Source organism: Thamnophis sirtalis, unplaced genomic scaffold (assembly GCF_051295495.1).
Source record: "Thamnophis sirtalis isolate CommonGarterSnake01/CBP01778 unplaced genomic scaffold, rThaSir2_p1.2 scaffold_4, whole genome shotgun sequence".
NCBI lineage: Eukaryota > Metazoa > Chordata > Lepidosauria > Squamata > Natricidae > Thamnophis > Thamnophis sirtalis.
Genome location: NW_028261384.1, coordinates 105,616,571 through 105,638,571, shown reverse-complemented (window position 1 = coordinate 105,638,571; position 22,001 = coordinate 105,616,571). Strand labels below are relative to the sequence as shown.

Below are 22,001 nucleotides of genomic sequence, written 5' to 3'. Positions count from 1 at the left end.
GAGGGGCTTCCTACACAGGCTTTATCAACCCCAGTGGCTGGATAAATTCCTTCTGAATTCTAAATTTTAAAAAAGTCATGGTAGGATACGTGAACCAAGCAAAATCCAAACAGATCCGCTGTAATATGAAGCCTTCCACTGACTGTTTCTAAATGTAAAGGAACAGTTTCAGACGGAAATGCCAGTTTGATGTATTGTTTAGGGCGCTAGAGTAGAAGAAAGCAGAGTTCTACATCTCACTTTAGGCATGAAGCCAGCCGGATGAATGATCTTGGCCCAGATACAGGAAGGAGGGCCAAAAGAAGGACCAGCAGCTGTGAAACAAAAAAAGTATAATAGTTTTTCATTCCTAATAAGAAGGCAATGGCAAATCACCTGTAAAATCTTACCAAGAAAACTTCAGGGACTTACCTGGGGAGTTACTGGGAATCAAGACCGACGCAAAAGAATAGCAAATAAAAGAGTCTCACTTGGAGCCCAATTAGCAGTAATTGCAGATTTGACTGAGCAAGGTAGCACCCAGTTTGCCTCACCGTCATAAATCTGTGCTTATCTATTCAATGAAACAGAAGAAAAGCATCCCATCCTCCCACCAAACCAGGACCCCAGAATTTTGTTTCTGCATGAAATGTCCACATGCCAATTCATAAGCATATAATGCCAGTTTACGTGTGCCTCTGTTTGAGGTTATACATAGCACATGGCCTGGTTATTTAAGAAGCCTCCTCTTTCCCTTGTTTGGATGATCTAGCAGGGTTGGCACTTTCCAGATTCCTTCAGTTAAATAATGCCATCTATAGGGAACGCGGTGGCTCTGTGGCTAAGATGCTGAGCTTGTCGATCAGAATGGTCTGCAGTTTGGCAGTTCAAATCACTAGCACTACATAATGGAGTGAGCTCCCGTTACTTGTCCCAGCTTCTTCCAACCTAACAGTTTGAAAGCATGTAAAAATGCAAGTAGAAAAATAGGGACCACCTTTGGTGGGAAGGTAACAGCATTCCGGGTACCTTCAGCATCAAGTAATGCCAGCCACAAGATCACGGAGATGTCTTCAGACAGTGCTGGCTCTTTGACTTTGAAATTGAGATAAGCAGCACCTCCCCCTAGAGTTGGGAACGTCTAGCACATTTGTACGAGGGGAACCTTTAGTGTTACTTATAGGGAACACCATTTGTGTAGCAGTGCCAACCCTTTGAAGGAATCCAGACAGGAAAAGAAAACCTTGAGTATTAATATGCCTTTATTGTGGGTTACTTTAATAGAGTCTTGAAAATCTCTCCCCGCCCCCCTCCACCTTTACTTTCCAGAAAACTAGAGAAGGTCCATTCTTAGATGCTTTCTCCATCCCAATCCCTCCTTTGGACTCAGATTTCTCTTATATACATTGTCTTGGGGTTTCAGCTCTGCTTCTTGTCTCCTCAGATTGTGGAGAGATTCTCAATCATCCAAGTCATGGTTGTCCCAAAGGTGCTTTTTCAGAAGGCAACTGGACTTTCTTGTTTTTTTCTTTTGAAGATGTTTCATCGAAGAAGCTTCTTCAGCTCTGACAGGATAGTGGGGAATGGAAGGATTTATATTCCTTGCAGACAGCTGGTAATCTGCATCCTTTTAGAGGGTCATTTAGATACTCCAAGTGCTTCAGTGATCTTCTAAAAAGATGCAAATGACCAGCTGTTTTCAAGGAATATAAATCTTTCCATTTCCCACTATACTATCAGAGCTAAAGAAGCTTCTTGGAAGAGAAGCAAAACGTCTTCAAATAAAAATCAAGAAAGTCCAGTTGCCTCTTGAAAAAGCACCTTTTGGTCTCTTGAGATTATTCTTGTAGCCTACTACAAGCCACACCTGCCTTCTGGAATGAGGACCCTTCAAAAATTGAGATGGCCCCCCACCCTACTGATGTTTGGAAAGGCCCTGAAGAGATGGTGTTTTACCCATGGGTAGGCATGGTTGAACCTCCTTTTCTTCTTTTTCTTTTTTTCTGAGTTATTTTTCTTTCTGCCATCTTTGTTCTTTTTTTGTTTTGTGTGAGGTTTTTTTCCCTAGTTTATAAACTGTCCAGAGTCACTAAATTCAGGCAGCATATATATTCTAATAAATTACTATCATCACATGTAAACTTATGCAGAAATATATCCCTTATCAAGGATTGTAAGAGTGCATCCTAGTCACATGATCACTTAAATCTGAGTGCTCAGTGTTAATGATCAAATTTTGACCTCCTCTCTGGCTTATCTTGATACCAGCTTTTGTCCTTAGACGTGAGTGACATGGGCATCCAAGGGGCAGGGGCCAAAAAGGTTAAAATGGCAACTTCAATTCTGTAAATAAAGTTATGTCCCTTTTATTAACCAGGTCACACTAAGACCTGGTTATCCGAAGATGGTGCTTTCCTGAGAAGTTGAGGCTGTAGCTTCCAGAATTCTCAGCCAGCATGGGATTTGTAGTTTAAACTCATTTGGTTTTGAAGGATGCTATTTATTAAAATCAAAAATATTTTCCTTAGATACCAAAAGTATAGATGGAGCAATCTCGGACAGATTCTGGGATTTACAGAGGTAGACTAAATAGAACAGGGGCAAGGTAAAATGAATTGTTCAAATTTTCCATCCAAGAGGATCTTCAAGGCAGGATCAAGAAAGACAACATGGTAGTCAGAATAACATGATGAATATCCTGACACTATCCTTGCAACAAAGATGATTAGGGGACTGGAGGCTAAAACATATAAAGATCGGCAGCTGGAATTGAGTTTGTCTAGTCTTATGAAAAGAAGGACTAGGGGAGACATGATAGCAGTGTTTTGATACCTCAGGGGTTGCCACAAAGAAGAGGGAGTCAAGCTATTCTCCAAAGCACCTGAAGGTGGGACAAGAAGCAATGGGTGGAAAATGATCGAGAGAACCAACCTAGAACTAAAGAGAAATTTCCTGATAGAACAATTAATCAATGGAACAACTTGCCTCCAGAAGTTGTGAATGCTCCAACACAGGAAGTTTTTAAGAAGAGATTGGATAACCATTTGTCTGAAATAATATAGGGTTTCGTGCCTAAACAGTGGGTTGGACTAGAAGACCTCCAAGGTACCTTCCAGCTCTTCTCTTCTCTTCTGACTCCTTTTAACACACTGTGATGTGCATAAACAAGAAATTACATGATTTCTGCCACCACCCTGATTATTCCCCCGACCTCACATACACAGATGCCCCGGTCTGCCCATTCTTCCATGCTCTTCCTTCTGTCTGGCTGAGATGAGTTGATATGGAGAAAGGCTACTTCAAAGGGCAAAGAGCTTCACCCACCAGCATCCTTCCTTTCCCAGTGTTTGAATGATTAAAAAACAATTCAGCTGTAACTAAATTCACTGTTGTTGTAAACATTTATTAGCAATTTCCAAAATATGTACAAAAGATATCCATTTTAAAAATAATCAGATTTTAACCAAAAACTTTCCACTCTGTAGTATTAAATAAACATTTGAATATATTACACACTCAAGTCCTGGGCCAGAGATTTGAATCCCCCTCCCCAATCTGCTGCTGCCCCACCCCATCAATACTATCTCTTTTTCTACTATTTGAAGATCTATTATATATCCCTCCCTCATGAAAGCTCCCTCATGTTTATCCTGCCTGTTCTTAGATCCAAGCCCTATGGGCCTCATCTTGTGTTTCCTCCAGTTACAAAAGGTCAGCCCACAAAACTGGGGTTGCACAACATGATTAGCTGTAACTCAACAAACCACAGTGATTTGGTTACACAACCAATTCTAGTTAAGACAGAAAACTGTGGCTAAACAAAACATGACTTATCAAAAGTGGTGAATCTGTCTTGGCTCCCAAGGGGAGAGACTAGTAGAAAGTCTCACCGACATGAATAATCTGCTTCCTTCCCACCATGATGCTCAAATGATGCTAATTCAGGCCATTTCCACATCCCCCTTTTTCATTTCCCAGGCTTTAGAAGCAATTTGTAAGTGACTGCTTCTACCAACAGATGAAACAGAAGTAAACCTGACTGGCCTGATCCAAAATTTGATGATCCTGGAGCACTAATTTTCAACATTGGCAATTTTAAGGTGCAGGGACTTCAACACTCAGAGAGAAGTAACTTCCTCCAAGCAACAAATATCATTTTACTGCATTTCCAGTACAGAGAGGGAAACTGGCAACCCATAAATTAAGATTTCTTGCTGAAAGAAGAAATTGAAAAAAATGAGAATGGGGTACAAAGTTATCAAAGTCAAAGTTCAGATGTTCCTCGGGTTATGACCTCTGGTTCAGAGAACATTCAAGCTTGGACAGTGCTGAAATACTTATTGTGGGTTCTCGGAGTTCCAGCCATCACAGTATCCCCACAGTCATGTGATCATGATTTCCAAAGTTCTCTACCGACTATTTACAAGTAAATTCAGTAATGAAGCTGGAAGTTGTGGTCACATGAGGTTCTTGCTCAACAACCCACATGGTCATTGCTGAAGAATAGAAACTGCTTTACTTAGCGATGGCAACTCCAGACCTAATTGTTGCCATAAGCCAAGGACTACTTACACCAGAGATGAATTGGAAATTAATTAGCTCAGTCCTCCAACACTGTCAACATTGCAAAAATATAAACATTTGGAGGTTTTTTTTTTCCAAACTGCTACTGAATCCTTTTGTGGAACTACCATAGAGGATCATATCAACCCAAATTGCATACAATCCCAAATTGCATACAAGGGGTCTTCAAGGGGTTCCACCACAAAACTGCGTTCGACTAAAGCACGCTCGACAAAACCGCGTAGCTGACGTCATCACAGCGCGACGAAAAAAGCATGCTGTAAACGCTAAAGCTAAAATTAACCCCTAAACCTAAACCTAACCCCCCTAAACCTAATCCTAAACTTAACCCTAAACCTAACCCTTAACCTAACCCTAAACCTAACCCTTACCTTAACTTGAATCGGCTTGCTTTCAAAGCGCTATTTAAAGCGCCCTTTTTTCTCCACGGTCGCTGTTGTCGCCCTGCTGATGACATCAGCGACGCGGTTTAATCGGGCGCGCTTTAGTGGAGCGCGGTTTTGTCGTGCCACGCTTCAAGGATGCTAACCAACTGTATTTCCAGATTATTCTCTGAAAACTGAACAGAATCAAATTTGGTGTGTGGAAGGAAGCTGACAAAATAAAGATTAAAAATGGGTTGAATCTGGACAGCAACTCAGAGAGTGGCTGATTCGTCCACTCCTACTTCCTGATCATATGAGTGGAGTAGCTATTAAGAGATTGGAAAGAGTTCCAGAACTATGCTCTGCACAATTTTCCACTTGCTCTGAAACTCATTCATGTTTGTGAAACAGTAAGGCATGCAATGGCAAGACAATAAGAGAAACATTGGATTAAGTCCTGTGCAATTGTAGGGAGACACCACAAATATTTTAGGGAGGGGCCCATAAAGCCATTAAGGCCAGACTCAAAAATAATTTAGCAGCTCTGCTGCTATCTCATCTCTTTTTCATTCACCAATGATCCCCAAAAGAATTGATATGAGCTCTGGTTCTCAAACCATCCAGAAAAGATCAATCAAGGAATCTCAGCCTGATGGATTTCAGCTGAACCTCATTTTCCCATCCCCAAAAGGAATCCTCCCAAGTCCTGGTTCATAAACCTTCCCTTAAAGTGCAGAACCCCCACCCAACCCAATAAAAGCCCTCATTGCCTTCAGATCCCAACTCCTTGCTTAGTGCAAAGCATATGGCAGGTTCTCTAATACAGCCATGCTGGCAAATGCCCAAATAGAGTTTTCAAGAAAGCCAACAAAGGAAGCATTTCATTGGAGGCTATTCTGGCCCAGGGGTCATGAGGGCTTTAGGAAGAAGGTGATGGGCTCAGCAGTGAGGTCCCAAACTGGTACGTGAGCTTCTTCTTCACTTTGCAGATCTCGCCTGTTTTGCCATAGTTGCGCAGAGCTCTGGCCATTTTTTGGTAGGTCATTTTCTTGCGGTTGCCTTTCTGCTGGCCCCAGCGGTGTGCCAGAAGCTCCTTGTGCTTTGAAGAGAACTGGAAGATGCCTGCATCACGCTGCACCCACCACACACATTCCTTCATGTCACCACCTTCAAGGAGCTCCAGCAAAAACTGATAGAGGCGGAGTTTCCGGCGAGGGCCTGCAGAAGAGACCAAAGATCGGGATGGGCAGATGTGTTAGATGCCTCCCACCAGTGGTGGGTTCCTACCAGTTCAGACCAGTGTGGCCGAACCGGTAGTGGTTTGGCAGGCTGGGTCGCTGGAACCAGAAACGACCAGACCTGCCACGCCCATGAATTGATCCTCTGCACGCCGCCCTAGGCGCTGCCATCTTCATTTTTGCTTCTGCGCATGCGCAGAAATTTTTTTATTGTTTGCTGGTTCACATGCCCACGAGTGAACTGGCAGTAGTGCCTGCCAGAACCCACCCCTGCCCCCCACCATCTGCTGTTCAGGGGAAAGCACTCTCCACCAAGGAGGAAAGGAACTAGATGGTCATGTCTACAGCCTCTCTTGTTTGCAAGGACGGCAGAGGCCTAAAAGAGTGGGGGCTTTTCAGCATGTCATGAGGGCTAAACATCTCTGAGACAAATGAAATATTTGTCTGCATGAATCTCTGATGACAAATTAAAGTAAAATCTCTTTCTGGATTACCTCCAAGTGTTAAGGGAGGGGACTTCTTGTGGAGGGTGGGGGAGATCACAATCCTGACATTTCACCATTCAGTTCTAAGAGAATTCTCCCAAGCAATGGAGATTCACACTGATGCTTGTTTTGTTATCCAGATGAACACTGCTCTTAACCTTCCTCGTTTGTTCAGAAAACAGAGACAGTAACTCAGGGCTGGGAATAGATAAGGTTCCAGCATCATATCATAAGACTTCTTCCACTCAACTAATGCAAAGCAACCATAGCTTGTTTTACAGGCTATTCTAGAGAGGTCAAACAGGAACAAGAAACTATTCGCATAATATTAATATGGATTTAATTTCCCCAAATAGCACCTATGACATCATGCTAGCTCCATGGCATAATAGTATAAATAAGAATGATGGCTGAAGAATCCTCACTATTAATTATATACTAAAGACCAAAAGTTAACTCTACCATGATAGGAGAGCCACCTGCTTCAAAATGAACATAGAACTGGTTCTAAGATTGGGGTGGGTTGGGGTGAGGGTGTTAAGAAAGGAATCTCCACCTAGATGTACATCTAAGACATAAGCAGACAAAATAAGAATTAGTAGTTAAGATACTTTGTGGAATCATAACCAATTTCCTTGAGATGGCAGGAACTTACATGTTCTTAATATCATATTCTGATAAAGGAAATCCTTATTGAGCAATCATAATTGGAATCAGCAACTCAGTCTGTAAGCAAAGTGGTTGCTAAGTGAAACTAGGATTGTGTTTACAATCTCAACTTTTCTTTGCTTTAGGAATTTGCAACAGTCATAAATGCAAGGACTGGTCATAAAATTACTTTTTTATCACTATCTCAACTGCAAACAGTCACTAAATGAGACAAATGCTAAACATTACAAGATACATCAAGTTCAATTGTCCCACAGGAGTACTGCTAAGAAAACGATATGTCTACAATTAAGAGGAATTGAACTTGGTGCCTACGAAGATTTTCAATCATTCAGGTCATGATTGTCCCAAAGGTGTTTTTTCAAAAGGCAACTGGACATCGTTTTTCCTTGAAGACATTTCTCTTCTCAGAAAAATGAAGTCGAGTTGCCTTTTGAAAAGCATCCTTGGGACAACCGTGACTTGGACGATTGAAAATCTCCAGAGACACCATGCTCAATTTCTCTTAATTGTAGATATGCTGTTTTCTTAGCATGCTCCAGCATGTGCCTGGAATGCTTTTCAATTTCCCAATCTAGCCCACATATTATGCTTTCTGAAATTTAGCAGGCAAGCTCCATTCCCTCATTCTGATGCCCTTTGGATATGCTGGGCCACATCTATTGGACACTGTGTTGGGAAAGAAGGAAGTGGAATCTAATACACCTGCTAAATGGCAGTCTGTGGATAACACCTGTATCCAGGGATCACATGCCTAAATTATCTGTTGTGGATTGACTTGATTGTTTGTGCTAGCAACATACTTTATTAGCTTGCAGATCAATACTGTGGGCCCTTTATCATCTTCTGAGACTTTATCTACTTTCTCAGTTAGGATTCTTACTCTCCACTCACCAGGATCAAACCTAAAGAAGGGATTCTCATCTGGATCACTCTCAGAAGATACTTCCAGATTCCGGCCATCCTTGTGAAATTCCCCCTCTTCTGACAATGGGCTACATATTTCCCTTGGAGCAGAATACTGTTCATATGGCTGATAGATCTGTAGAGATCAAATGACAATTTAATGGAATGAAACACTTAAATAACAGTTCCCAGTCTCGAGAGTAAGAACTGAACTGAATTACACAGATGATTACAAAGGTTAAATGGCTCTCCAGTTGGTCTGTTCCTCTTATGTGAAAGACAGCTTTATAACCTGAACTTTTTAATGTCAACATTTTTTGGAGGATAGGAAATAGGTTATTTTTCTCACACTTCCTGCCCAAAAGATAATCTCTAAAACCATGTGTACTGCCAGGGTCTTCATTTTAGGCTGATTTAATCTTAAATTAGAATATACTGCCATATTTTGTTGATCACATTTCCTTATAGCTTTCTAAAGTCCAAAGATCATGCCATATATAAAACTTTTATCATTTATACTCCACCCCAAATATGAATGATATCAAATCAATCCATCAGTGAAATGAAGTGAGATGGCGAAGTGAAATGAAATGTCAGGAGAGAAATTAGGGAAAGTCCACCAATTTGGTCAGGGCAGTGGTGTGGGGGAGAGATGTCATTCTCCGAACGCCGTTGTGCTTTATTAAAAATGTGGATTCCTCCCCCCCATAGCCTATTTGACCAATGACTGACAAAGGGAAAACTGCAAAATACAGACCACAATGCAAGTAATGCTCCTACCTCATTCCCCCATCTAGAACAGGTAAATTCCAACAGTATTTTCCTTTATCAACTGGCCCCATTTTCTTGTCTTAAAACTCAAGGGTTAGGGATTTCATCTCCCCTGCTTAACCAACCAGTACAGGTAGTCCTTGACTATTTGTTTAGAGGCCTTCAGAGTTACAATGGCACTGAAAAAATGACTTATGACCAGCTCTCACATGTATGGCTATTGTAGCTTCCCCATGATCAGGTGATCTAAATTCAGGTGCTTGGCAACTGGCATGTAGTTATGACAATTGTAGCATCCTGGATTACGTGATCTCAATTTGCAACCTTCCCAGCCAGCTTCTGTAAAGCAAAGCCAATGGGGGATCATGGATTCACTAAATGGCGGCATGATTAACTCAACAACTATCGTGATTCACTTGGCAGCTGTCGCAAAAAAAGTTGTGAATAAATTGTGACTCATTTATCAACTGCCTTCCTTAGCCATTGAAATTGTGGTCCTACTGTGGTCATAAGTCATTAGCAAAAGCCATGCTGGCTAGGAAACCCATATGTCTGGAAATAACCCCATAGGAAAGGGTCATGGTCTTCCCAGGAAGATCTAAGGGACCCAAGCCCCTTCTCCCATCTTAGACCCCAAGGGTTCTGCCCATTACCTCAGTGTTGTATTCATCCTTGAATATCATAGCTGAATTCTGGGCAGGCACCATTCCTTCATGGTTGTAGATTGGTTCCAGAGAGAGTTGTGCCTGGGGGTAAGTACCAGGTGGGTAGGAGACTTGGACATTCTGCAGCTGAGCAAGGTGTCCTATCTCGAAGGGTTCATATCCAGGTTCTTGCATCTCTAGCCAGTTCATACAAGACTCTGAAAGGCAAGATCCTAGGTCAAAATAAAAGGATCCAAAAGACCTAGAGAAAGAAGCTCACTGTTCAAGAGCATCCTATTAAAAATTATTCCAAAGTCATCAGCATAAACTTCAGGTTAGTAGGTGTTTCCTTTGACCATGCATTGCAAGCAAGATCTACCAGCCAGAGAGGAAGATGAAGTGTAATGAAAAGGTAGTGGCTATAACCACTTTCTTTCCACCATATACTGGAATAATCCCTGGATCCAGCCTTTCACACCCTTAGAAGCAGTCCTTTCCACGGACACTTAGTTCAAGTTGAGCAGAGTCCCCATTTGGTGGGATATAACAAATTTTAGCTTCTGTTCACCATGTAATTGTTTATTTGTTTTTGGTTATACAGTATATGTTTCTTTTGGTATTTTTTTTCTATTGGTTTTGGTATGCTGCCCTACATTTGAACTGAACAGCCGCAAAAATGGTTGAAACAAAGCAATAGGCAAAGAAACAATCCTGCACATCTACTGGAAATCAATAGAGCCTTATCTGCTCTTTCACCTGCTGTTGTCTTGTATTTAATGGTAATCTTTGACTTACAACCACAATTGGCATTAGAATTTCAGTCACTAAGCAATGTAGTCACTAAATGAGTCATCATGTAACTACACCTGATTTTATGACCATTTTTACTGTGGTCATTAGGAGAATCAAGCAATTAACGGTTATTAACCAAATCCAACTTCCCAAACTAACTTTGCATGGCAAGGCTAGGAAGGTTTGTAACTTTGCAAACACATGATGGGAAGACACTGTGCCCATCGCAAAAGCACACCAGTTGCCAACTACCAGAATTGCAATCATGTGGTTCTGGGGATGGGTGAGATGATGGTTGTAACATCGAAGATGGGTCATAAGTCACCTTTTCTGACCCTATTGTAATTTTGAACCATTGGTTAAACATAGAATCATAAGTCAAGGAATATCTGCAATAGCCAGTCTGGTCATCATCACCTACAGTTCCATGCAAATGATCGGAAAACAGGTAGAAGAGAAAAAGAAAGACAGCGAGTTCTAAGAATTAGGTGGTAGATTAGGATATTGGAGGCCAAATTCATGCTCTCCACTTGAGAACTACTAAATGAAGCCAATCCTTGTCCCTAGAAGCTTTAGGGAGGAAATGGAAATCAATAGCTCTGTACACATTGCCCTGAATTCCTGGAGCAAAATGTAGATAAACCTTGAATTAATAAAGAAACACATCACATCTTTATCTTGATTTGACTTACTTTTCACAAAGAGGTCTAAGAGGAAGCCCTTCCCCCACAACCAGCATTCAAAGAGCAGATCTGGGGGGGGAAAACCAGCAGTACAGACTGCTGGATCCCTAGTCTATCATTCTTGATGATTTTCCTACACTCCCTATCAGAGGCAGCTTTCAGTGGCAAGCTTTTTAGCAGTATCAGAAATCAAGTAAATAAAATAAAATCACAGATCTGCTACAGACAGTCCTTGACTTACCACCCCAATTGAGTCCAAAATTTCTGTTGTGAAGCAAGATAGCTGTTAACTGAGTTTTGTTCCACTTTACAACCTTTCTTGCCACAGTTATTAAATGAATCAGTGCGGTTGTTAAGTTAGTAACACAGTTGTGAAATGAAACTGGCTTCCCCATTGACTTTCCTGGTCAGAAAGTCTCAAAAAGAGATCACATGATCCTGGGACACAACAACCGTCACAAATATGAACCAGTTGCCAAGCATCCTAATTTTGATCATGTGATCACGGGGAGGCAGTAACAGTCGTAAATGTGAAAAATAGACACAAGTCACTTTCTCAGTGCAGTTATAACTTCAGACTAAATGAATGGTTGTAGATTGAGGATAAGCTGTACTATCGCTGGGCTTCCCTTTAAGATTGTTTCATATGATGCCTTCTTTTCTTTTGCTTATAAGGCTGGTGGGGATTCTTGTGGGGAGGGATAAGGGAGACCCTGTGTATCTTTTGCACTCATGTTCATCACTTGCTTAGAAATGTGATTCTGCCCCTGACAGGTGAGGTTTCCTATGGGGAGGAGGCCTACACAATGCTTCTTTTTCCCCTACCCTAGGAGAATGACTCCAACGCCCACTTGGTTCACTCAGGTACAAGGGGTGGATGATGCTCAGAGCTGACTACAAAGAGCTCTCTGTGTGCTGGGCAGCTGTAAAGTAGGGTCTGTGCAAATATCTGCCACCATGAATTTGCCTAGGAATAGCAGGCTGAACCGTAACGCATATTTGCAGTCTTGCTTCTCCCCCTCAGGGAGCAATATCTGATAAGGCAGTAATGGGCTCACTGAACAATTCGGAAGGTGGGTTTTTAAAAATCTGTCTCATACAGCAAAATGAGGAACATGCTTAATTCATATATCATAGCAAAATCACTTTTCAAATTATGGATCTCTAATCAGACTAACTAGTAGCATCTATTTTCAAACAAGAACTATCTTTAGATATTGAGGAAAGGGGCACAGAAACATGAGAGAGAGAGGGAGGGAGGGAGGGAGGGAACCTACACACACACATATACATGTGTGTGTACCTACGTGTGTGTGTGTGTGTGTGTGTGTGTGTGTGTGTGTGTGTGTGTTGGATTATGGGCACAGTATACATGAAATATTAGTTGTAATAGGGGAAAATGCTTATAAAGCATTTCAAAAGAGGCTTGCTGGCTGATTAAGTAGGACGTCAAACAAGAATATTTTTCAATACAATATTTTGTTGCAAATTCTACTTGGGACTTTGAATCTCTTCTACCAGATAATTTGCAATACTTGGTTTCCCTTTGACTTCCTGCTAATATAATTCTTGCGTTGTTTGTTCTTGATTATAACTTCCAAAGAAAAATATGGTGCATGCTTAAAATAACCCCATGCACTTACATTTTTCAAGCCACCTAAGATGAACCTGCTAAAAGAAGACCAAAGTAGAAACAGTAAGGGAGATGTTGCTCATCAGGAATGTTATTTGCTAGCACATAGACCTACTACATACATGTCCAACAGAATGAACATCCACGTTTGCCAGCAAGGAAGTACATGTATTACCTACTGAAGAAAAAGGAGCCATTTCCCTCTTCCAAGAAAAATGTGAAGAGCCCTTCCAACAGTTGCAAAGACTGCAGCAAATGAGGATAAAAAGTAGCCTTTCAGTAAAATGGGAAGACCAAATACTTTGGATTTTTATGTTAAACTGAAGGCAGCTTCCTGCCCTGGTCCTGGAAGATTGTCTATCGTAGCTTCACAAGGTTATGCCTGCTGGGTGAACTCAGTGAAACAGCCACTCAGTGGCCCACAGTGGGCTCAGTCAAGGTAAGTAAAGGCTGTTTTCAGTTGTCATTGAGTCCTTGTGTCATGCTGTTTTTTTCCAGCAACAATACAGAAATGGCCATTCATTTTCTCAGTCCGCAATGCAAAAGAGGTCATCTAAGTTCTCCATTGGCCTGAGATTAACAATAGTTACGTTGTTATTGAAGAGTAATAAAAGTTTCATCATTATTAGATTGTTAGATTTGGTATACAGAAAATATACCATGTTCTCCTGCCTCCTGTGTTCCCACAACCACCTTCCTGGCTCATTGTCATCTATCTTGCTGACCTTAATGCCTAAAGGAGACCTAGAATTCAGCCTCCCAGTTCTTAGGCCAGCCCCTTCACCACTACATCAAACTGGCAATGCCAAGCAATGGTTAAAGTGTTGGATTTGAACAGTGAGACCCTGGAAAATACCCACTTGACTGGAGAGCTCACTGCTGAAATGTGAATCAAACATTCCCTTTCAGTGCACTCTACCTCACAGGGGTATTGTTGTGGGAATAAAATGAGGTAGGGGGCTCCTAAGTACAGCTCTCAGAGAACAAATGACAAATTAACAGACCCACTGTTTAGCAAATAGTTCAAGTCCTCAATGCTGTTTACAACAAGAGGCTACCATAAGACTTATCTCTCACAATGCCTATGCACTTTCCACCTTCCTGACACTAGAAAACCCCCAAATATGAGATTGCATATATTCTGGCAGATTCCCATGAACGTTAATTATACAGAAATGTCCCAGAAGTCAGGTGGCAGTTAGTTACATTACTAAATCTAAATTGCGTAAGAGAGCAGAGGAGAGGGGAGGAAGAGGAGAGAAGAGAGATCAGCAGCTGTGAAACAGAAAAGTTAGTGATAAGAGTTGCTTCTTGGAACTCTTCAAAGCTGGGCGAAAGTGTCCTATATAAATCAGCTAGTCAGAGAGTGATAAACCATTTGTGAGGATAACTGAGATGATTATGGTTGATTTCTTTGGCAGCTTATTTCAAACTTTTGTTGTCTTTTGTGGTTTTTTTTAATGATGGGTTTTCTCCTCTATCGCCTTTTTTCCCCTTGCAATTCTGCATTACGGTGTAAAATACTGAACCACTAAAACAGAACTTACCTGGGGAACTCTCCGGATCTCCAAGGCAGGGAGGAAATGTGGGTTCTTGCTTGTAAGAGTCCAAATCACTGATAAATCCACTGGGGAACTGAGAAACATAGTGAGGTTGTCAGTATAATATAAACTCCTGATATGTTTCCCAAGATGCAATAGGAAGGCAAGAGACCCTGCCTTGTCAATCCATTCAATCCTTGCTTCAAGCATGACATTTTCCCATCATGCACACTGCAGTCATGATTTCTGCCAACATCCCATTGCACACCCGTGAAGGGGTGAAAGATGTGCATGATGATGTCATCACATAAACCATATGACATATATTTGTATCAGTTGCCATAATGTCAGTAGACAGAATGCCGTTGTGTGATAACATCATAAGAGACATTTCTTCAGTTGATATAACTGTGGCTTTTATTGAGGCCTACTCTCACAAGGCAATTTCTTCAGGCTATTCTTTGGCCATTGGAGTGTGTGTGTGTGTGTGTGTGTGTGTGTGTGTGTGTGTGTGTAAGAGAGGGGGGAGGGAGAGAGGGAGGGAGGGAGGGAGGGAGAGAAAGAGAGGATTGATTGTCATGATAGCTGTAATGCGATTGATTATCATTTTGGCTTTTTAAAAAAAATCTTCTCCCTTGTAAATACTCTTGTTCACCTCATGGAAAGTTTCCCACCCACAACTCTGGGTTGAGAAAGCATGTTTCAGCAACCATGGTTTTAGTATGATGTGTGAATCTAATCTGTCTCTTTTTTCTCCTTGTACCTGCCATTCCCACTCTCCCTAACAAGTGAAAAATACCATTTTATTTTCAGTCTCTGGCAACCTCCTTTGTTTCTGCCTCCCTCTTCTTTCCCTCCCACCTCTTTCTTCCCTTCCAACAGGTTAGCAGAAAAAAATACAACAAGTACTGCCTGACCAGCAGTTTTCACCTCCTAAAATTAGGTCAGGGGTCTTACATTTCCCAACTCTGTTCAGAATTCAAGAATTTGAAACCACATACTTACCACATAGCCATATTGGGATCCATCAGGCCTGTCAAGAGAGAAAGAAAATTATATACAGGCTGCTAAACTCATTTCTCTCAGCGTGTGTCCCCATATGATATTACCAAGAACATTGAACATTAAAACAACCAGCACTGAAAAGTTAGGCACAGAATGACAGGAACTTCCTGCTGTATATTATTCTTAGTTGTTGTTTGGGTAGATAACATAAGGTTTCCCTCCACTGATAACACACATCTACACTAGCCATGCTTATTCAGAAGCAAGTTTTTTTCAATCAACTAAAAGTGGAAATTAATCAGTTAAGATTTATTTGACTAGAAGAATATTTTATAAATCTATATAACAACTTTCATTATCACTATTTCAGCTGCAGGGGATTAATTTTGAAACTGAAATCTTATACACATTGTTCTGGGATTACAACTGAATAGACATATATACTGTGTGACAGTCCCATAATTAGCCTAGGACCCTTTCCTTAGTAATTTATAGTGTCGCCAGAATGGGGATCATGATTTATGCAGCCTCTTCCCACTGTTTTGTGTACCACCAAACACTCAACTCTAGCTGCTGCCTCTCATTGTTGCCACAACATTCTGGTGAGTAAATCCAACAGGTATGTCTTTGGTTTTCACCTGTTGCCTACATGGATGGTGAAGTGAAAACTTGGAGCACATCAAACACAAACATTGGACAGTGAGGAAAGTAACAGCAATACTATGCTAGCAGGACATTATTTCACCATAGGAAGGAGTAATGTCTGGTAAGGCTTCCTGATGAAGAAAAAGTTATGTGCTTTGTATATTCCTATAGTGACATTTGGTTCGAGGGGGGAGGAAGCAAGATATGCATGTCCCAATAAAAGAGAACAGATGTAGCTAAGAGATGAACTGTGGAGTTCTGGGTACTCTTTGAGTTTGGTTATTTGCTTGCAGATGTTTCATTACCTGACTAGGTAATATCATCAGTGAGTGTGAGGTCTGTTCCCTGACAATAGTTTGCCTTGCCAGTGTTGGTGGGTTTGTAGAATTGTCCTTGGTTGTTCTTGGTATTATTTTATGCTTGATTATTAGTCTGGTGTTAATCAAGGGGAACAAAATCTAAATGATATTATTCTACACAGAGACACATAGATTTAAACCATATTTACACAGTTCACAATAGACAATACTGTAAAAAAAGCTAAGAAGGGGGGGAGTTCAGAACAGATCCTCTCCAGCGATCAATATCCAAATAAGCAAGGATTAACAAATAATTAAGCAGAAAATAATACCAAAGAACTACTGGCGGGACAAATTACTTTATATAACCAGGAAGCAAACACCATATTCCCTAGCACTGATGATGTTACCTAGTCAGGTAATGAGAGCAAGGTATACATATACAGATTCCACATACATGTCCTCCAGTGGGAAGAAAACTTAAATCTATATGGTATAATCCTAGAGAATTTTCATTCAGAGTAAAATTGGAAAGCAATTGTTCAGCGAGAATCTATTTTCTCTCTCTCTCTTCTCTGTTACTTTAATTCATTGGAAACCATATAACATGTTCTATTCCAACCTCATAAATTTACTCTAATCACTAGACTGAGTGTCCTTACCAACTGAAATCAATTACTGTTTAACTCCACCTTTAGGAATCTTTGAATCAATTTTCCTAAAATTAAGGGTCCCTCAGATCTATTTTAACTTCAGGTTTCATAATTCCCAATAAGTGTGGGGATGCTGTAGTTTAGACACTACGATTGTTGCAAGCACCTAAAATAGCCCCACGGTGAGATGGGCAGCAAACAAATTTAACAAATAAAATGAAATATAAAAGATTCTAATAATTTCCAAAATGAACTCTGTCATGCAACCTTTTCTGACAAACATATCCTAGAGGCCTGAGGGAGGGGAAGGCTGATAACCCTTCCAGAGCTTAGGGTATATTTGAATGTGGTCCCAAAAGCTCCACAGGAGGAATCAGGAGATACTGTTCCTTATCCCAGGGATAAGATGCCTTGCATGAATCTTGGTGAGTAATAATTCATTAGGAGTATAGCGAGTGCCCAAAAGGAAGAGTGTAGCCATTTCTGCATTGTTCTGATGATAGAAATAAAATATGATAAATACACCAGCATAGAAAAACATTGTCATATTCTACTACAACATCCATGCTAGCTAGAAATTATGGAAGTTGAAACGCCTGAAAGTGAGGCGGGAGGGGGGAGGATGGTAATTGCTCCTACCAAAATAGCATGACCCATTCACTTACTATGATATTATTGTACCATGATACAGAAAAAGAAAAGAGAAAGTGTAAGTCCTACTAAGGCTGAAGATAAATAATCTAGTACCTTCGAACAGGAAGCAGGCTTTTTCATAAAGGAGAGATGTAGGATAAAGAAAAAAAAAGTTTCCCATAAGTTGCTCCTTCAAATGTTTTACTCCAGCATCCTAACCACATTCATTTACACTGGCTTTGCTTTTAACCTTCAGCACGGGACATCTAATTGGGGAAGGCTTCATTCTAGATAAGGAATGTGGGGGGAGGGGGCTTCCCGATGTTGTGCAGTATAACAATCTTTGCTCTACCTTGTACACTTATTGTAGGGAGAGTAGTGGCAGAAGTATCTCAGACATCTAATTTTGGAATGTTGAGAAAGGACAGTTTATTCATTCCTTCATTTATCCTGGCTGTTATTATATTGCCACGAAGAGGGAGGAGGGGAAACTTGTCAACTTTCCTGCCACCTAGACCAACTTCACCAGCTGAAGAATTATTATTATTATTATTATTATTATTATTATTATTATTATTATTATTATTATATACTTTATTCATTAAACATGAAACTCAGCCAACTGAACATTCAAAAATGCATCACAAATACCAGTGACTGGTGCTAATGGTTGGTACAGTTTGATGCCAGCGTCCTAGGTATCAACCAAGTACCTTCTTAAAATATAAGATGTTCTGATTAGTGCAGTTTTTTGCAGTTCCGCTGGTGTTATTGCAGGAAGCTGCAATTTGTTGATGTATCTTGTAAAATTCTTAGACATAGTGCCAAGTGCCCCGATGACAATGGGTATCACTGTTACATGCTTCATCCATAGCCATGTAGTTTGCCAGGTCGCAATATTTCATTATTTTTTCTAGTTCTTTTTCTTCGACTCTGGCATCTCCAGGAACAGCGATATCAATAAGCTGTACACTTCAGCCCTCTACAACCGTGATAATCTGGTATGTTGTGCTCCAAATTATGATTTGTTTGTATTCGAAAGTCCGACAAGATCGTCACCTTCTCGTTTTGGATAACTTTTTCCACTTTATGTTCCCATGACTTTCTGGATACAGGTAAATCATATTTTTTTTTACATAATGACCAGTTGATAAATTTAGCAACTGGGTCATGTCTAGGTTGTTGTTGTTGTTGCTGCTGCTGCTGCTGCTGTTGTTGTTATACAATTGTATCACAGTTATTATTGTTATTATTATTGTTGTTGTTATTATTATGTGTTGTACACTGCAAAACCAGTTTTCCCCAGGTTGGCTTCAAGTAGGCTAATATCACACATGGTTCTAGGCAACAAAACATTATAATTAATATTAATATTGGAAGAATCATGGCAGCAGCTCAAGCTTCAACAAAATGGGCCAGCTCTGGGTAGAAATGGGCAAAACTCAGCATTTTTAAAGTAGAACTATTAGGCAAGAGAACTGTGCATTGTCTCATTGTCACACTCTTGTGCTGGGGAAATATTCAAATCTAATTTTCCCAACCTTTGCTAGCCTCAATATTTGCATAACAGACAACAGGAAAGAAAAAAAAGTGAGAGGGAGAAAGGGATGGGGTGGACAGAAACCTAGAATACAGGCCATCTGATCAGGAGATGACAGAGTAAAGATAGCAGCAAGGCTACTAATTTGGAAAATAGCTGGCAAAGCATGAAGTTATCATTATACTTAAAACTGTTACATGTTTTTTGTAAAAGAAAATTGCATAAGTAAATTTTCTAAAAGGCTGCAATGGGAGAAATAGCAGTTAAGATATTCCTATACAAACAAGACAAGCATAAAAAAGGCAGAGAGTCAAAAGTGAAGTCCACTTTGTGTATTTGACATACACTGAAGAGAGATGAAGTGAAACACTAAATTGCATTAAGCTTAAATAAATGAAGGACAGAACAAAAATGACTCAAATGAAAGCTTCTCCTGTTGATTGTATGAAGATGTCGATTTGGGAGTGATTTTCCTGGGATTTCTTGTGGGAGGTTTTTAAAATTTCAATGTAGCCTATAACTCTTAATTCTGCAAGCAGTTTCCCATCTAAGTACTAAACAGTTACAATCATGTTTAGATCTTTTTTTTCCTCCCCTAGAGCTGAGATCAAGAAGGATCTGCCTAAATTCAAATCCTAGGTCAACCATAGGGCTGAACAAGTAATCTATGGACAAATCACTGATTCTCCATCTGTCCTTCTTCACAGGGTTGTTGTGAGAAGAGAATGAAAACCATGGACAGTGGTTAGGTAATGTTTTAAGTAAAAATGGGTTTGAGTGTAATAGAACTTAAATCACGTTTTTCTCCTTTATGCCAACACTGCCAGCAATGAGATTTTAACTAGCTTTTTAATTTCATTTATGACTTTTGACATTATTTTATGAGATATTAAAAACATGTTGCTTTTTCAGTTTTAAATATACACCCATGTATACATTTGGTTTTCTAGCAAGAAAACAGCCTCCTAATTTTCAGTTTCAGCCCCCAACTTTTTGCTTCATTCTTTTTAGACATTCTAGTGGGCAAACTTCATGTGGCTGAGGGTCACCCTTTATATTTGGGGAGACCAAAGGTGGGTGCAGCTGGCTTTGGTGAGAAATTCAGAAGTTATTAACTGTATAATAGGCTTCCTTTAGGGTCTCATATTTTAATTTAAGTATATATAATAGCTCAGGAAATTCTGTCATTCTTTCCAGCCACACTCATACAAAGGAAGTTCTGGGGGTCCCAAAAAGGGATGTTGGGGATTTATGTGGCTTATGAACCACAAGTTGGCTACCTCTGCCGATGGGCATCTGTCTCTCCCAGGCGGTGCGTCTGTTTCGCAAGCGTTGCGGGGCAGAGCCCTCCAAGTTCCACAGACGCCCATTTCTAGCACCTCGGCGCAGGTCCACCGAGAAGGGCTGGCAGGCGCCAGAGCCGGTCAAGAGGCCAGTAAGAAAGATGCGCGATTCAAGAAAGCGCCACTGTCCATTCTTACGCGCGAACCCGAGACACGAGAATCCGCTCTGCCCAGGTTGAAATGCCACTACGCTACGCTTCTTTTAAGCAAACTAACACATCAAATCCGAGGCTCCCACCAGGGTCCGCTTCTGCCCTGTACCCCTTCGCTCGCACCCGACCCAGTTCCCCTCACACTCACTGCGCGTAATCCAAATCTAGCATCCTGGAAGGGCGACGACGGGAAGCGAGTGCCAGTCCGCTAGCCCGCCGAGGCTTTTTCACTGCCAGCGACTATCCTGCTCCACTGGTGCCGCCAGCACTTTCCCCGGCAGGGGGCCATTTATATAGCCTTGCGATTCGCCAGTCGAGAGGGGAGTGACCTCAGATAAAATTCCCCCCAAATAGGTGGGGCTGCCCTACGGCGCTCCTTGCGCAATGAGCTCCTACAGCGAGGAGTGGTTTTTTTTTTTGGGGGGGGGGTGTAGTTTGGGAATTGTATAGTGAATCTCACACTACCTCAATTAATGTACACAGGTCCGGGGACGGAGATGCCTGAGGCGGTGCAGGTCTTCCTGTTCTAGCCATGCCAAGCGCCGCCTTAGATCCAAACCAAAACGAAGTTACCAGCCAGAATATTCGACGAGATTTCCTTCTGTTTTGGCCGAAAGCAATCGGCCAGATTGGACATAAAGAGCAATAGAAGTCGTATGGAGGGGGGGGGGAGAGAGAGAGAGAGAGAAAGAGAAAGGAGGGGGGATAATTCAAAATACTTTTATTAGACCAGCTAAACTTTTGTAATCACGGTAAATGTTTGGGAAAGAAAACAACAACACACAAATAGATACAGGTTAGGAAAAATGAGACTACAAGTAGTACATTCGCAAACACCTTCCAATTCAGAAATTCTGTTTTTTCTTCTATAATCCCCCCCCCTCAATTTCTGCTACTTTATATTACAGAGACTCTCCCGTGCTGTGGTGATGGGGATTGAAAATAATTGTATTGTAGGGCACCAAGTTATGAAAAGATTCTTGGGGGGGGGATTTCAAAAGCCAAATTTGATCAATTGTCCTTATAAATAAAGGCAAAAAAAAGGTATCCTCAGACATTGTAAAAATTAAACAACTGTATACCAGAATTATAGCATTAGTGGATTCACAGTTTACATTACCTAGAACTCAAATTGTCAGTTTTGGAAGATGAAGGATTGAATTTGAGCATTGGAAAAGTAAATCAAGACAAAAAAAAACAGAGATGCATTTAGAAATAATTGCCACATTACACTCCAACACTGATTTATTTAAAGGAGGCAGATTATTTTTATAATTAGTTTTATATCCCAACTTTATTTTATATAACTCAAGGCACTATATAAATGTCCCCAGCCTCTAATTTGCCCATAACGAAAAGCTTCTGAGGTGTATTGAGCTGAGAGTGACATTCGGTCATGATTTAAGGGATTTAATGGGAAACTAGAACTCAGCAGCCTCCC

At 40.8% G+C, this 22,001-nt stretch overlaps 1 protein-coding gene across 1 annotated transcript; it reads right to left on the bottom strand.

The window, feature by feature from the left end:
* Positions 1 to 4,917: 4,917 nt before the first annotated feature.
* On the bottom strand, positions 4,918 to 20,818 carry SPIB (Spi-B transcription factor). Its single transcript, XM_014065311.2, has 6 exons — positions 20,709 to 20,818; positions 15,296 to 15,323; positions 14,297 to 14,384; positions 9,651 to 9,859; positions 8,215 to 8,362; positions 4,918 to 6,146 (listed from the first exon to the last, which is right to left on the bottom strand). Exons 1-6 carry the CDS (start codon positions 20,729 to 20,731, stop codon positions 5,848 to 5,850), a joined length of 795 nt encoding a protein of 264 aa, XP_013920786.1. The 5' UTR covers positions 20,732 to 20,818; the 3' UTR covers positions 4,918 to 5,847.
* Between the last annotated feature and the right edge of the window lie 1,183 nt (positions 20,819 to 22,001).

Coding starts and splice junctions, on each gene's coding strand:
- SPIB (XM_014065311.2), bottom strand. CDS start 20,731: ATGCTAGATTTGGATTACGCGCA. Junction 14,385..15,295: donor GATCCCAATATGGCTATGTG/GTAAGTATGTGG, acceptor TATGTTTCTCAG/TTCCCCAGTGGATTTATCAG. Junction 6,147..8,214: donor CTTCTTTAGGTTTGATCCTG/GTGAGTGGAGAG, acceptor TCTCTTCTGCAG/GCCCTCGCCGGAAACTCCGC.